This window comes from Chiloscyllium plagiosum, unplaced genomic scaffold (genome assembly GCF_037043375.1).
Source record: "Chiloscyllium plagiosum isolate Xiang-an unplaced genomic scaffold, Cpla_swu_hap1 HiC_scaffold_8, whole genome shotgun sequence".
In the NCBI taxonomy this organism is placed as follows: Eukaryota; Metazoa; Chordata; class Chondrichthyes; order Orectolobiformes; family Hemiscylliidae; genus Chiloscyllium; species Chiloscyllium plagiosum.
The window spans coordinates 83,081,102-83,094,603 of record NW_028270146.1 but is presented as its reverse complement, the minus strand read 5'-3'; the positions used below and the strand labels follow the sequence as shown (position 1 = coordinate 83,094,603).

Here is a 13,502-nt window from a genome sequence, read left to right as displayed (position 1 = left end):
CAAACACTTGAAATTATATTCTGAAAACAATAACATTCTCTTAATATTAATAAGTCTTTACTCTTAAGGTCCTATTGCAAGGTTCTGTCTAACAAGGAACTGGCCAAAGAATTTGCTAACAAAATGTTCCTCTGAGTAATGCCACATGGAATATTTGCATGCATTAGCCACTAAAATCAGAATAAGTCAACCGCCAATCTTGATAAAACAGTAATAGAGCTACTCTGAATGTTCAGCCAACGTTATGGAACTTTTAATGTTAATGTTTATCGAGATACTTTTTAATCCTGATACAGTCCATAATCAGAATTAGCATTTCAAAAACCACAAAACCACTAGATTCCTCCACTAAAATAAAGGAAGCTCTTGTGTAACATCTACTCTATTTCTGTGGACAGTTTTAAAGCTTTCTGCATCCTAATTCTGGCCACGTAGAGCTAGTAGTCTGAACAAGGTTAGTGTTTTCGCATAAGCATTAAAATGCCCTGTCATATAATGCAGATATTCAGTAAAAGTTGGCTCAACAAAAGTAAAGTTCCAAAATGTTGGCCATGTTGCAAAGGTTAAGTAAAGATAACAAAATGCATAAAATCATAATTCGGAGACGCCGGTGTTTGACTGGGGTGTACAAAGTTAAAAATCACACAACACCAGGTTATAGTCCAACAGGTTTAATTAGAAGCACACTAGCATACTAGCTTTCCTTCACAATCACCTGATGAAGGAGCGTCGCTCCGAAAGCTAGTGTGCTTCCAATTAAACTTGTTGGACTATAACCTGGTGTTGTGTGATTTTCAACATAAAATCATAGTTTTTCTGAAACAGAACATACACTTAATTGGCATAATGAACACAAAAACTCTTTAAATTGTGAGATTTCTTTTTAAATCTAATGTTTTATGCCTGTGAAAGTCATTTGCTTTTGTTCTTCAATGTTGCATTACAAAACATCAGAGGAAAGGAAAGACCGTCTACTCCAAATACATCCCACTGCTGCCTCACAGCGCTCGATTCCTGGGTTCAATTCCGGCCTTGGATAATAATCTGTGTGGTGTTTGCACATTCTCCTTGTGTCTGTGTGGGTTTCTGCCGGGTGCTCCGATTTCCTCCCACTGTCACAATGATGTGCAGGTGAAATGGATTAGCATGGTAAATGGAAACAGAGAGCTTGGTTTGGGTGAGATGCTCTTCGAAGGCTCAGTATAAGTGATAGTACAGGTATTACTGGAACAGGTCAGAGGCTGGATACTCTATGGTGAGTGCTTTACCTCCTGATGACTGTACACCCCAAGATAACTCACTATTACATCCAGGAGTATCATGGAATTCTGCACACTTGCATCGAAGAGTATAGCTGCCCCAACATGGGCAAATTAGTTTGATCGCAGCTCATCCACCTCATATCACATTCTGCACTACTGGAGCACAATGACAAATGTGTACCATCTCTAGGATGCCCATCAGCAAAGTGCTTGGTCTCCTTAAGCAGTGTCATCTAAACATTCTATGACTTGGAATGATGTTTGAGTCAAGTGTATGGATACATCAAACACCTGCAAGTTTCCCTTCATAGCATCTTGACATGACTGTATGTTGCTGAGTCGAAATCCTGGCACTCTCTTCTAAAACTCACTGTGGGAACAACTACACCACACTGGTGGTGATGTACCACCACTTTCTCAATGGCAACAGATATCACAATATTCAGTAAAAAAAAAAAATCTGGGTTTGATGTCAAACAAATCACGAAGGTTAAAGTTTATATGTACTTTAATTACATTTAATAATTATACTCTTGCAATTGGTACTGACTTGTCATACTTAAATTGCTTCTACTTTGAAAGTATCAGCAGTCCACTTTAAACAAACACCAATAGAAAATTAAACAGCTGCAATAATTTCTTATTTATTTTTGCCAAATCCAAACTTGACTCTACTGTTAGTTTGAATGCAAAAGCTACATTTTTAACGTAGAGGGAATCTTTTCTGAAAGTTTCTCAGATTTGATTTATTTCAAAAAGTGTTTATTTTGGAAATCCAAAAGTTATACTTTCCGACAAATATATCATCAGGGCCTCAGCTTTCAGCAAAGTATTCCTGAGGGACTAACTCTTTGTAAAATTACATGTCAAAATGGATTAGTAATGGCTGCAACTACCTTTGTTCAAGGAAACAATTTTTCATCAGAAACTAAGGGAGCCATATGCACATTTATAGTAGAATGTTTTGTTTTGAAACTTAAATTTTCTTCAGTTACACTGAGGTGAACAACAGTAAACTACAGTCCAAGGTTGTTGAAATTACAGATTCAGTACAACGGTAGAATTTTATGCAAACAAGAATAAAACATTAAATTATTAAATATGCTGAAGCCTACAAGGCTCAACAAATTTCGAAAGAATTTGAAAGAACCTCATCTAATAGTCTTACCTTCACAAATTAATTCCATTGTCCCCTGAACCTATTCATATTCTTCCAATCGCTCACATTGGTAATTTATCCTACAAGTTTGTTTTCCCATTTACAAAAAAAAGGTTTCCACTCTGATTTTTAGTCATAATGTCAAAGTCTCTTTTTCTTTCCAAAAACCAATTACAATTTTCTTATTTCCATCTCTTAACTTCATTTTTATTTATATCCAAGAATAACTTCCACTGTCCACTAAGAAATAGCATCATCATCATCGTCGGTTGTCCCTTGCACACGAGGATGACTCTCTTCCACTCTCGGAGTGAACCTGTAGGCTACTGCAGGTTCTGTTACACTTGGGGCAGGTAGTGTTCCCAGGAATGGGTGGATGGGGCATTGGTGTGACAGCACGCTCCTTTCGCTGTTTTCGCCTGGCCTCTGTTTTTCCTGACAGCAAATCTCGAGATGTTCAACGCCTTCCCGGATGCTCCTCCTTTACTTTGGACAGTCTTGGACCAGACATTCCCAGGTGTCTTGGGAATGTTGCACTTTGCCAGTGAGGCCTTGAGCGTATCACAGAAGCGCTTCCTCTGTCCACCTGGGGCTTGCCTGCTATTTTGAAGCTGAGAGTACAGCAACTGTTTGTGGAGTGTTGTGTTGGTCATGCAGACGATGTGCCCAGACCATCGCAGCTGATCAAGGGTGGTCAGTGCCTTAATGCTGGGATGTTGGCCTGGTCGAGGATGTTGGTATTAGTGCGTCTTTCTTTCCAGTGAATTTGCAGCTTCTTGAGCAGGCAGCATTGGTTGCCCTCGAACATCCTTTTCCTCAGGCAGTTGAAGGCTGTGATAGCACACTGGAGGCCACGCTAGATCTCTTCATCAATAACTGCTTTGGCCACAGGACACTTCCGAACTATTGGAATGTTCTCTAAGGCCTCCCTGTGGACCTTGCTGATTGGAGGTTTGTTCCACAATGCCAGGCCAGGTTGATGAGTCACCCCAACCAGTGTCATCGAGCTGCATTATGGATACTTGTGTATGCATAATCTCCAAGGATGCTCTCCAGATCACTGTCAAGATCTTTACGGAGGCATATGAGAGCATGGGTCTCGCCCTGAACATCTACAAGATGAAGGTTCTTCATCAACCTAAGAAATAGGACTCTTCCAATGACTATGCCATCAGTACTATAACAGCATTTCAGAAGATGTCTGATCATTGTCCCTTACAGTGTCAAACTGGCCAAGATGTGTATTCTTGCCATTCTACTAAATGCGATCTATTGACATTACAGAGTTAATATTATGGAAATTAATCAATGTATTGAGAATGCTAGAGATCTGAAATAGTAATCGGAGTGCTAGATAAAAACAGCAGGTCTGGCATCGTCTATGAAGAGAGAAACCGAGTTAACATTTTGGGTCTGACATGACTAATGTTCCAAAGTAGTTCTTTCTGCAGTTTCTCTCACTGCAGGCACTGCCAAATCTGCTGAGTTTCTATGTCATTTTTTTGTTATGGTGAAAAAGACCATACTGTTGTTTGCTAACATCAGAAGACTCAGTAAAGAGAAAATTTCAAACTGAAATGTATATTTAACAAAAAAATAGTTTGAGAATCCTAAGGGGACTACAACAGTTTCATTCATTTTTAAACTCTTTCTCCAACTTAAATCAAATTGCAGACTGGGCAGGAATAGCTGCAAACCACAAAAGGTAAGTTCAAAACTGATATACTTTTCACATTGAGAATGATGATAGTACTGGGCAGGGTGATCAAAGCAAAGCCTTGTGTCATTCAGTTGGCACTTGGATTCTGTAAAGAAGGATTGCAGGTTCTTGTGAGAGGATAAGTTAGGTGGACTAAATCTCTATTTATCATCAAATATTTTGTTGATCATAGGAAGTAATTAAGCTAAATAAACTAAACTAATGCTGCTCTACAACTTTTGATAATGATTTCAGTAGCTGCTCAGCAAAAGAAATGCATTCGACGCAATAACATATGGTAAACAGAGCACAATTTCTAGTAGAAACTGGGAAGAGCAGACAGGAAGGTACATTTGTATGCCCCTCTTTTTTTTCACTGACTATATAACCCCTACTAAGATGTGAAATAGTAAATCCAGTTATTCAGAGTGGGAGATAATGAGCATAAAATATGCCTCTAAGAAAGTCAACCAAGCTGTGTCTTTGTTCAATGTCTTTCAAAGTATGAAAGAATTTGAACTACTTTAAAACAAAGGGCTAAATGCATGTCTTCATGGACATATAAGAACCATTCTACATATCAGGAATTTAGATACTCCAATGCATGCTGCCATGTTTTGGTATTTCTAACAATGCTGTTGTGGATTAGTAGATGTTAAAAGTGCAACGTCTAACGTAACGTCAAGTCACTCAAGTCTGTCAGCTGGGCTGGAAGATGTGGATTTAGATGATATGTCTCGAAGTGTAGTAAACTTCCGGGCTTCTCAATTTTTACACAACTGCAAGTTGTACTGATTAAAATAGACCAAAAGTAACTGTTGTGCTATGAAATAAAGCAGCTTAATGAATTGGATTGAGAATCATTTCACTAATTGGTTGGTTGGTCCCTTTCAGACAGCTGGAAAAACGTACCTGGGCACAAATACTTGGTTCAGGTCACAGGGATACTTTTGGTACACTGTTGGGTCTCTCAATCAAGAAACTAGATACAGGGTAGTTGAAATCAGCTCGCAAACACTAACACAGACAGATTATGTAACAAAATTACTGTACTTGGGGAGGTGCCTATGACAGACCTGAATTCATTATAGTGTGTGGCAGAAAAAGCTATCATGTTCCTTTCTCCCTTAATCAATTTACTCACCGTCCTAACTAGATGAGACAATCTGTCCAACATATTTTTGTATAGTGTAAGTGCAATTGAGGTAAGTCTGTACTCCAGCTTATTTGATTTACTTCAAATCTGTATATCTAAGTACCTGAATGAAAATTCCATGACATGGGCAGTTGCATCTCCAAGTTCCATTGGAAGGCATATAGCTTAATGTGCTGTATTCTTAGTAATGATGAAAGTCATAATATTGTGAGATAGATTATCAAAATTTTGTCACAGAGATGGTGAAGATATATCAGCGTATGTTCAAGTTAGAATGATGAACAACATCACTGATTGGTATTGCCAGAATGTTGTTTCTTTTGTCCTTCATGATGGTTTGTTTTTTCGGGGGGCGGGGGGGGGGGGGGGGGGGGGGGGGGGCGATGTTGGAATATGCAATGCAAGTTACCATGGTGAGATGCTGCTTTGCAACCTTTGACACAGTGTACTGGAGTTGAACAGGATGTCGCAGTGCTAAGCAAGTAAACAGTTTTGCTTTTGATGATGCCAAGCTTCTTGAGGAAATCTGGCCAATATTTAAGTCAATCCTAGAAGTTGCTAAAGAAAATTGGAAACAAGCAATCTTCGAAAAAGATTAAAAACATGCAGGAATATGGCCTTGCAGCATACTTTCCATGTATTAAGGCATATTTGTTGTATGCCAATTGTCGATTGGGTTGAAGTGCCCTCAGCTAATGTATATTTACCTCTGGACCTTACTGCAGATGAATCTAAAAAGCTGTGATAAGGTCACTCAAATCAACACCTTTATAGAATTACATTGTTGATCTTACCAACTGCTTGGATCAATTCTTTATTGATCCTCCTACAGGAGTTGAATTTGTGACGAATCAGTAGACAACATGATGCAGTCACATTTGTTTTCTGAAGCTGAGAGTATGGGGACTGAAATAAATTATAAATCTAATCAAGTCTGCATTCACTATTTGTGCTCTAAACTTTTAAAAAATGTATTTGGTCATTGGATGTGGGCATCACGAGCTAGGTCAGCAGTTTTTGGCAATCTCTGATTGCCCAGAGGGCAGTTAAAAGTCAACCACATTGCTAGCAGTCTGGATTCACATGTAGGCCAGACCAGTTAAGGATGGCAGATTTAATACTCTATAGGATATTAGTGAACAATATAGTTTATACCTTAGTCAACAGTGAATTAATTGTTGTCAGTAAATTACACTAAATTCAAATGTCACCATTTGCCATGGTGGGATTCAAACCCACGAGGTTAGAACATTAGCCTGGGGTTCTGGATTACTAATCCAGTGACAATGCTACTATGCTGCCACCCTCCCATCTATTTACTTTGATTCTAATGTGTAGTTGTTTGTATTCGCAATTAATAACCTAAGATACTTACCTGTTGTTTTAATACTAAATTCTTCACGCCTTCCATCACAAACTGTGATCCAGTATTCATTACACGTGAAAGCAGGCTGAAAAAAAGAAACACTGCTTAATAATGGGATCAATCTAAACTTGGACTATTAATTATATCAGTTATGTGCAGAACAGTAGAGTAATTTGAGATTTTTCACATTTGCAAATGTTATCAATATAATTTTTTGTTAGCTTAGGAATATTCTAAAACATCCTTTTTTTTGCTTCTGGATGATCAACACAAAACCAAAGATCTGTTTTGTCCAAGAGCTGCTTTCAATTACACAGACAGAGGTTGCTCTGTAGACCTCTCAGCAGTACAAACATTCCAACCACCCACACCTTAATGACCCAAGCCTTCTATATATTTTGCACATAAAAACTACTTAGTATGCACTTTTACAAGGTTGTGAAAAGCATTGTGAAAATGCAATACTTCTTCTAATTTTAGGTTTTATCAGTAGACAAGAAAGTAGCTGGAATTTCTTGCTGCTGCAAAATTGTGTGATGCAAAAGTTGAAGGAGAAGTAGGCCATTCAGCCCATCAAGTCTGTTCCATTATTCAATGAGATCATGACTAATCTAATCATTCTCAATTTTACTTTCCTGCCTTATCTCCATAACTTGATCCCCTTACAGATAAATCTGTTCATCTCAGCTTTGAATATATTTAACGACTCAGTCTTTACAGCCTTCTTCACCTCTTTATACTCCCTGGATATCTTCTCTGATAGTGATGCAAGTACCTCACTACCTCCAGTGACCAACTTTGTTTGGATTAACAAAACCAACACGGTCACCGGCCACCTCATTTGTTTAGCCACTTTCTAAAATTAAATGAAAAAGGCTTCTCTATCCTTCTTGTCTAATCAAGGCAATGCTTGGACATATTTAAATAGACCCCTACCAGGCCTTTGGTTACAATGGATTTGCTCATCATCACTATCCTCCTGACTAAGCCTACCTTCTGCCTTCACCTCCAACCTTTTAAGTCAACTTTCCTCTCTAATGCCAACTTCTGAAGTTCAAACTCTCTCTCTTTCTGCTTTTCTTCTCTCTCTTTCTGCTGCTAGGGCCTTCCTTCCCTCGTTACCCTCTGCTCTTAATCATAAATCAAACTGTTTCATTTCTTTTTCATGTTCAAGCTACTTCATCTGCAATTGAATTCTAGCCATTTCTAAAGATATGGCATTTCCAGTAATTTTAAATGTCAAGCTATTGAAGTAATTACCTCTTCTTTTCTCGCAGGCCCAGGCAATCCCAACTCCAGCTTATCTGCCAATTCCAACATCTTTGCCTTGCTCACTTTTTGGAAAACTCCTGAAGTCACTTCTACCAGCCCCAGAAAACTCTGAAAGAGCCATTACTACACAAGGCTTACCCTGTTTAAACTAACCAAATTCAACACTTGAAATAAAAGCCACTAACACCTACCACACGCCCAATTTGAGTCCAATATTCCCAAGCCCAACTTGGAATTATGGATTTCAATACTGGAGGAGTCCCTGGACCAGATCAGATCCCTTTAAAATATTTTAAGAAGGTCGCCTGCACCTTAACGTTCTCTTATTTTAAAGGTAGATGTGAAGTGCCATGTTCCAAATGCCATGGTACTGGTCAAACTACTCGTTGTTAAGCAAAACACACTTTATTTAAACATTATAGTTAGAATACAAACAAAAGAAAGGAATTTAGAACAACTTAATTATTGAAAACGTAACTGCATAATAGATACAGTACCTATCATTAATTAACTGTTCCAATATAGTAACATCCCATAAACACCTTGGCAAAAAGGCAAATTCAGACACAGATTCTTACATGCAGTTCTCCAATCCAGGATGAAAAACATCAAGAGAGAGTTCAGAGAGAATAGCAGCTGGGAATCATTCAATGAAGTTTCCAAGGTCTCAAGTTTTAAGACCTCAAAAGCATCTGATGCTAAAGCTAAAATAAAACCAGAAAACCTGGTCTGTGAGAGCTGGCCACACCCAGGTTGCTATTATTGATCTAACTTTAAACAAAAAAAACACTCCAAAACCTCACACGTTGTTAACTTAAGTTGTCTTCAGTAGCCGGTTCGGTGCCTCTGCCTTATAACCTTTTTCAAAAAAAGCCAAGACAAAATAACCTTTCAAGAGACAGCATCGTCATAATACTGTAAATTGGAGGTGTATGATACCAAAATTGGTGGTATAGTGGACAGCAAAGAGGGTTACCACAGATTACAACAGGATCTCTGGACCAGATGGGTCAATGGGCTGAGAAATGGCAGATGGAGTTTAATTCAGATAAATGCGAGGTGCTGCATTTTGGGAAAACAAATCTTAGCAGGACTTATACACTTAATGGAAAGGTCCGAGGGAGTGTTACTGAACAAAGAGACCTTGGAGTGCAGATTCATAGCTCCTTGCAAGTGGAGTCGCAGGTAGATAGGATAATGAAGAAGGCGTTTGGTATGCTTTCCTTTATTGGTCAGAGTATTGAGTACAGGAGTTGAGAGGTAATGTTGCGGCTGTACAGGACATTGGTTAGGCCACTGTTGGAATATTGCGTGCAATTCTGATCTCCTTCCTATCGGAAAGATGTTGTGAAACTTGAAAGGGTTCAGAAAAGATTTACAAGGATGTTGCCAGGGTTGGAGGATCTGAGTTACAGGGAAAGACTGAACAGGCTGGGGCTGTTTTCCCTGGAGCGTTGCAGACTGAGGGGTGACCTTATACAAGTTTACAAAATTATGAGGGGCATGGATAGGATAAATAGACAAAGTCTTTTCCCTGGGGTCGAGGAATCCAGAACTAGAGAGCATAGGTTTAGGGTGAGAGGGGAAAGATATAAAAGAGACCTAAGGGGCAACTTTTTCACACAGAGGGTGGTACGTGTTTGGAATGAGTTGCCAGAGGATGTGGTTGAGGCTTGTACAATTGCAACATTTAAGAGGCATTTGGATGGGTATATGAATAGGAAGGGTTTGGAGGGATATGGGCCGGGTGCTGGCAGGTGGGACTAGATTGGGTTGGGATATCTGGTCGGCATGGATGGTTTGGACCGCAAGGTCTGTTTCCATGCTGTACATCTCTATGACTCTAATTATGTCCTCAGCACTGATACCTGTAGTACTCCACACTAGTTACGGAATACAATCCTGAAAATGCCTCCATTACCCAAACTCTTTGCCTTCTATTGGTTAGCCAATCTTCTATCCATGCTAATATATTACCAACACCATGAGTGTTTGTCTTATTGAGTAGCCTTATTTTCAGAGCCTTATCGTATGTCTTTTGGAAATCTAAATATATACTGTCCACCTTTATGTAACCTGCTACTTACTGCCTCAAAAAATTGTAATAAATTGTCAGGCATGATTTCTTTTCATGAGGTCATATTGACTTTGCTTGATTAAATAATATACTTCGAAGTGCTCAAAGTACATCCTTTTATAACAGACACGAAAATCTTCCTAATGACACATGTTGTGCTAACTGGTGCACAGGCTAGCTCACAATGTTCCATGGCACATACAAATGATAACTAGTTGGAGAATTGTTAATGGTCAATGTCAGAGTTGAGTGTGTTGCTGGAAAAGCACAGCAGATCAGGCAGCATTCGAGGAGCAGGACAATGGACTTTTCATGCTCGAGCCCTTCATCAGGACCGATATCGGCCTCATCAGACTTAGGAAATTTTATTTGATCCCGCACTTCGTGACTCTTAAATCACTTGAAATATGTTAGTAACATGTGGATGCCATACAGCTGGTCCTCAAAGAGTGGAATAATTTGTTAGTTGTCGGTTGAAACAGTTCTTGAAAACATAACTCTGTGTAGCTCTGTTTGCATTATCATTGATACACCTATTTTCTTCTTATTTAGTATGACTACTATTTGTATAACTTGTACTTCCAACTCTGTTTCTTATAATCATTTGCACCTGGCTGCTTTTCCACAAAATTGTCAGAGTGTCAATTCCTTTATGGATTGTAATTTCATTCCTAAATTTTAAGGTAGAAGTCTTGAAGGATCAACAAAACATGAACTGAGCGTCTGTACGCACCCATTATTATCCTACAATCACATTTAGTGGGTCAGAAATGTGTATTTTAACACGAGGCAGGAGGCAAGTGGTCGGATTCAGCCAACTATTTATCACTTCTGCAACTTAAATAGACATGAAATTTGGGTGATGGGTAAAATGGTTCGCTGATCTATTACTGTCTGGTGGCAAAAAGAAAAGTTACTCCGAAAGGTTCTTCCAATAAATGTAAGGCAATATCAAAGCCACACAAATGCTGTTGCTTGAACAGCAGGTCAGAAGCTGCAAATTTTATGGTGAGTAACTCAACTCTGGACTGCCCAATGACTGTGCACTATTTACAAGATACAAGTCAGAGTTGTGAGGGAATATTTTTTACATATCTGGATAAGTGCAACTCCTGTAATACTCAAGGGGGCTTGACACAATCCATGACAAAAGTGCCCATCTGATTGTACACCATCCACCATGCTCAACATTCATTCCCTCTACCACCAACATAAAATGGCACCCATGAGTACCATCGACACGTTGCATTACAGTATCTCACTAAGGCTTCTTCAACAACACCTTCCAAACCCTCAACCTCTACCACAAAGAAGGCACGGGCAGCAGCTATATAGGGAGACCTGCAAGTTCTCTTTCAAGTCACACACCAACCGTTCCTTCATAGTTGCTTGGTCAATATCCTGGAAATCTCTTCCAAATAGCCGTGTATGCATGTGTGCACCCAAAGACTAAAGTGGTGCAAAAGGTTCCTTTGGAATGGACAATAAATGCTGGCTTGCCCAGCGTTCCTTACATCCCACTTTGCAGAAGATGGTGACATAGTGGTAATTTCACTCTGGACTAGGAATCCAGAGGCACAAGCCATGGTCTGGGGACACAGGTTCGAATCCATGTGGAAATCAATCATAATTGGATTTGCAATTGAAAGCCAGCCATCAGCAATGATGATGATCAAACTATAAACCACCATCATTCAGAAAACCAACCTGGTTCACTTACTTCCTTGAAGGAAGAAAATCTGCCATCTCCACTTGATTTGGCCTTTACACCCACAATAATATAGATGACTCCTAACTGCCTTGTTTAAGCAATCAATTAAAGGGAAATTAGGAATAAGTAACCAATCAAGCCTTGTACGTAATGCCCATATTTCATGAAAGGAAAATAATTCACTCTACTACTACCAAGCCAGGAGATCAACCAGGTTCAATGAACTCTGTAGGGTAGCATGTCAGAAGCAGCACCAGGCATCCGTTAAACTAAGGGTCAATCTGGTAAACAAAGACTACATACATGCCCAATAATAGAAACAGCATGTAATGGACATACAATCAGTGGATTAGATAAAAGCTCTGCATTCTTGTCACATCCAGAATGGTGTTGGACACTTAAATAACCATCCAGAAAGAGAAGCTCCACAAATATCCACATCTCCATGATGGAAGAGCCCAGCACATCAGTATAAAAGATAAGGATGAGGCATTTGCAGCAAACTTGACCAGAAGCAGGGAGCTTGCCAAGCTTCAGCCAATTCAATTCACTAAACAATCAAAGATCATGGGTCCTGACAACTTCCTAAAAGGGTACTGAAGACGTATGTTCCAGGATTAATCATGATAATGGTAAAACTATTCAAATTTCAACACTGGTGCCTACCTGACAAAATGGAAAATTCTCTAGGTATGTTCTGTTCTCAAAAATGAGTATAAATCTAAACTTGTCAATTAACCCCTAAATCCCAAACTATCCATATTCAAGCATCAGCAAGGTACAACAAATGTCATTGACCAATGCTATCGTCACTTGCCCAATATTATCCTACTGGCTGATGTTACAGTTTACACTTTGCCATTTTGATTGGAGTCATACCCTTGTACGTGCAAAGATGAGGTTGAAGTCCATCACCTCAGCCTGACGATATCACTGCAGGAGTTCTTCAAGATTGTATCGACTCAAACAAGATGGTGGTGGAGTAGGGCTCCTAAGCCAGAGCTTGCCTGCTCCATCAGTCTTTTTCCTCTTCTTGTGTTTTCTTTTCCTCTCTATTCATCTTCATTCCTTGGATGGACCCAATGGACTCCCAGACCCCTGGAAGCCCAGAACGGATTCCCATACTCAAGGAAAAGCCCACATGGACTCCCCGCTTTAGAAAGACTGGCATGCTTTTTTTTTAACCTTTATTTCTTTATTTTTCTAATTTATACCTAAGATTCTGTACCTGGGTATCTTTGTACTTGGCTTTGTAAAGGCTGTAATGCTGAGCTTTTAACTTTATTTCTTCATTTTCTAATTTATACGTAAGATTTTGTATCGAGGTATCTTTGTACCTAAGATAACGCTGGAAATGGTGACTTTGTACACTTTTCATTGTACTCACATGTCCCTGTGCTTGAGAACATGTGACAATAAATCTAATTTTAATTCTAAGAACCATTTTCAGATGATTCACTCATGACTATTCCTCCACCCAAGGTCAGAAATGAGACATTCACTGATCAATGCGATGCTTAGGACTATTTGTAACTTGTCAGATGCTGAAACATATAATACCCATAAGCTGCAAGGCCTGGACTACATGTAGTTTTAGGGTGATAAGTTGTAAAGTAATATATGCACCATACAAGTGGCAGTCTATGGTCATTGCCAACAAGACAGAATCACACCATTGCTCTGTGACTTTCAATTGCATTACGATCACTGAAAAATCCTCTATCAACATTCTGGTGATGAAGGAATGGTGACTATTGTATTAGTTATCTCTATTAAAGGTTAAAATATGTGATTTTAGTT

General features: G+C 39.1%; 1 protein-coding gene across 3 annotated transcripts in view; it reads right to left on the bottom strand.

Moving 5' to 3' along the window:
• The window catches only part of scfd1 (sec1 family domain containing 1), a 160,810-nt gene that overhangs the window by 53,977 nt on the left and 93,331 nt on the right, over window positions 1–13,502 (bottom strand). For all 3 annotated transcript variants that reach the window (XM_043698046.2, XM_087990041.1, XM_087990040.1), the window contains exon 19: window positions 6,652–6,727. In XM_043698046.2, the coding sequence (XP_043553981.1) occupies window positions 6,652–6,727 (76 nt within the window). The remainder of the gene's footprint in view (window positions 1–6,651; window positions 6,728–13,502) is intronic.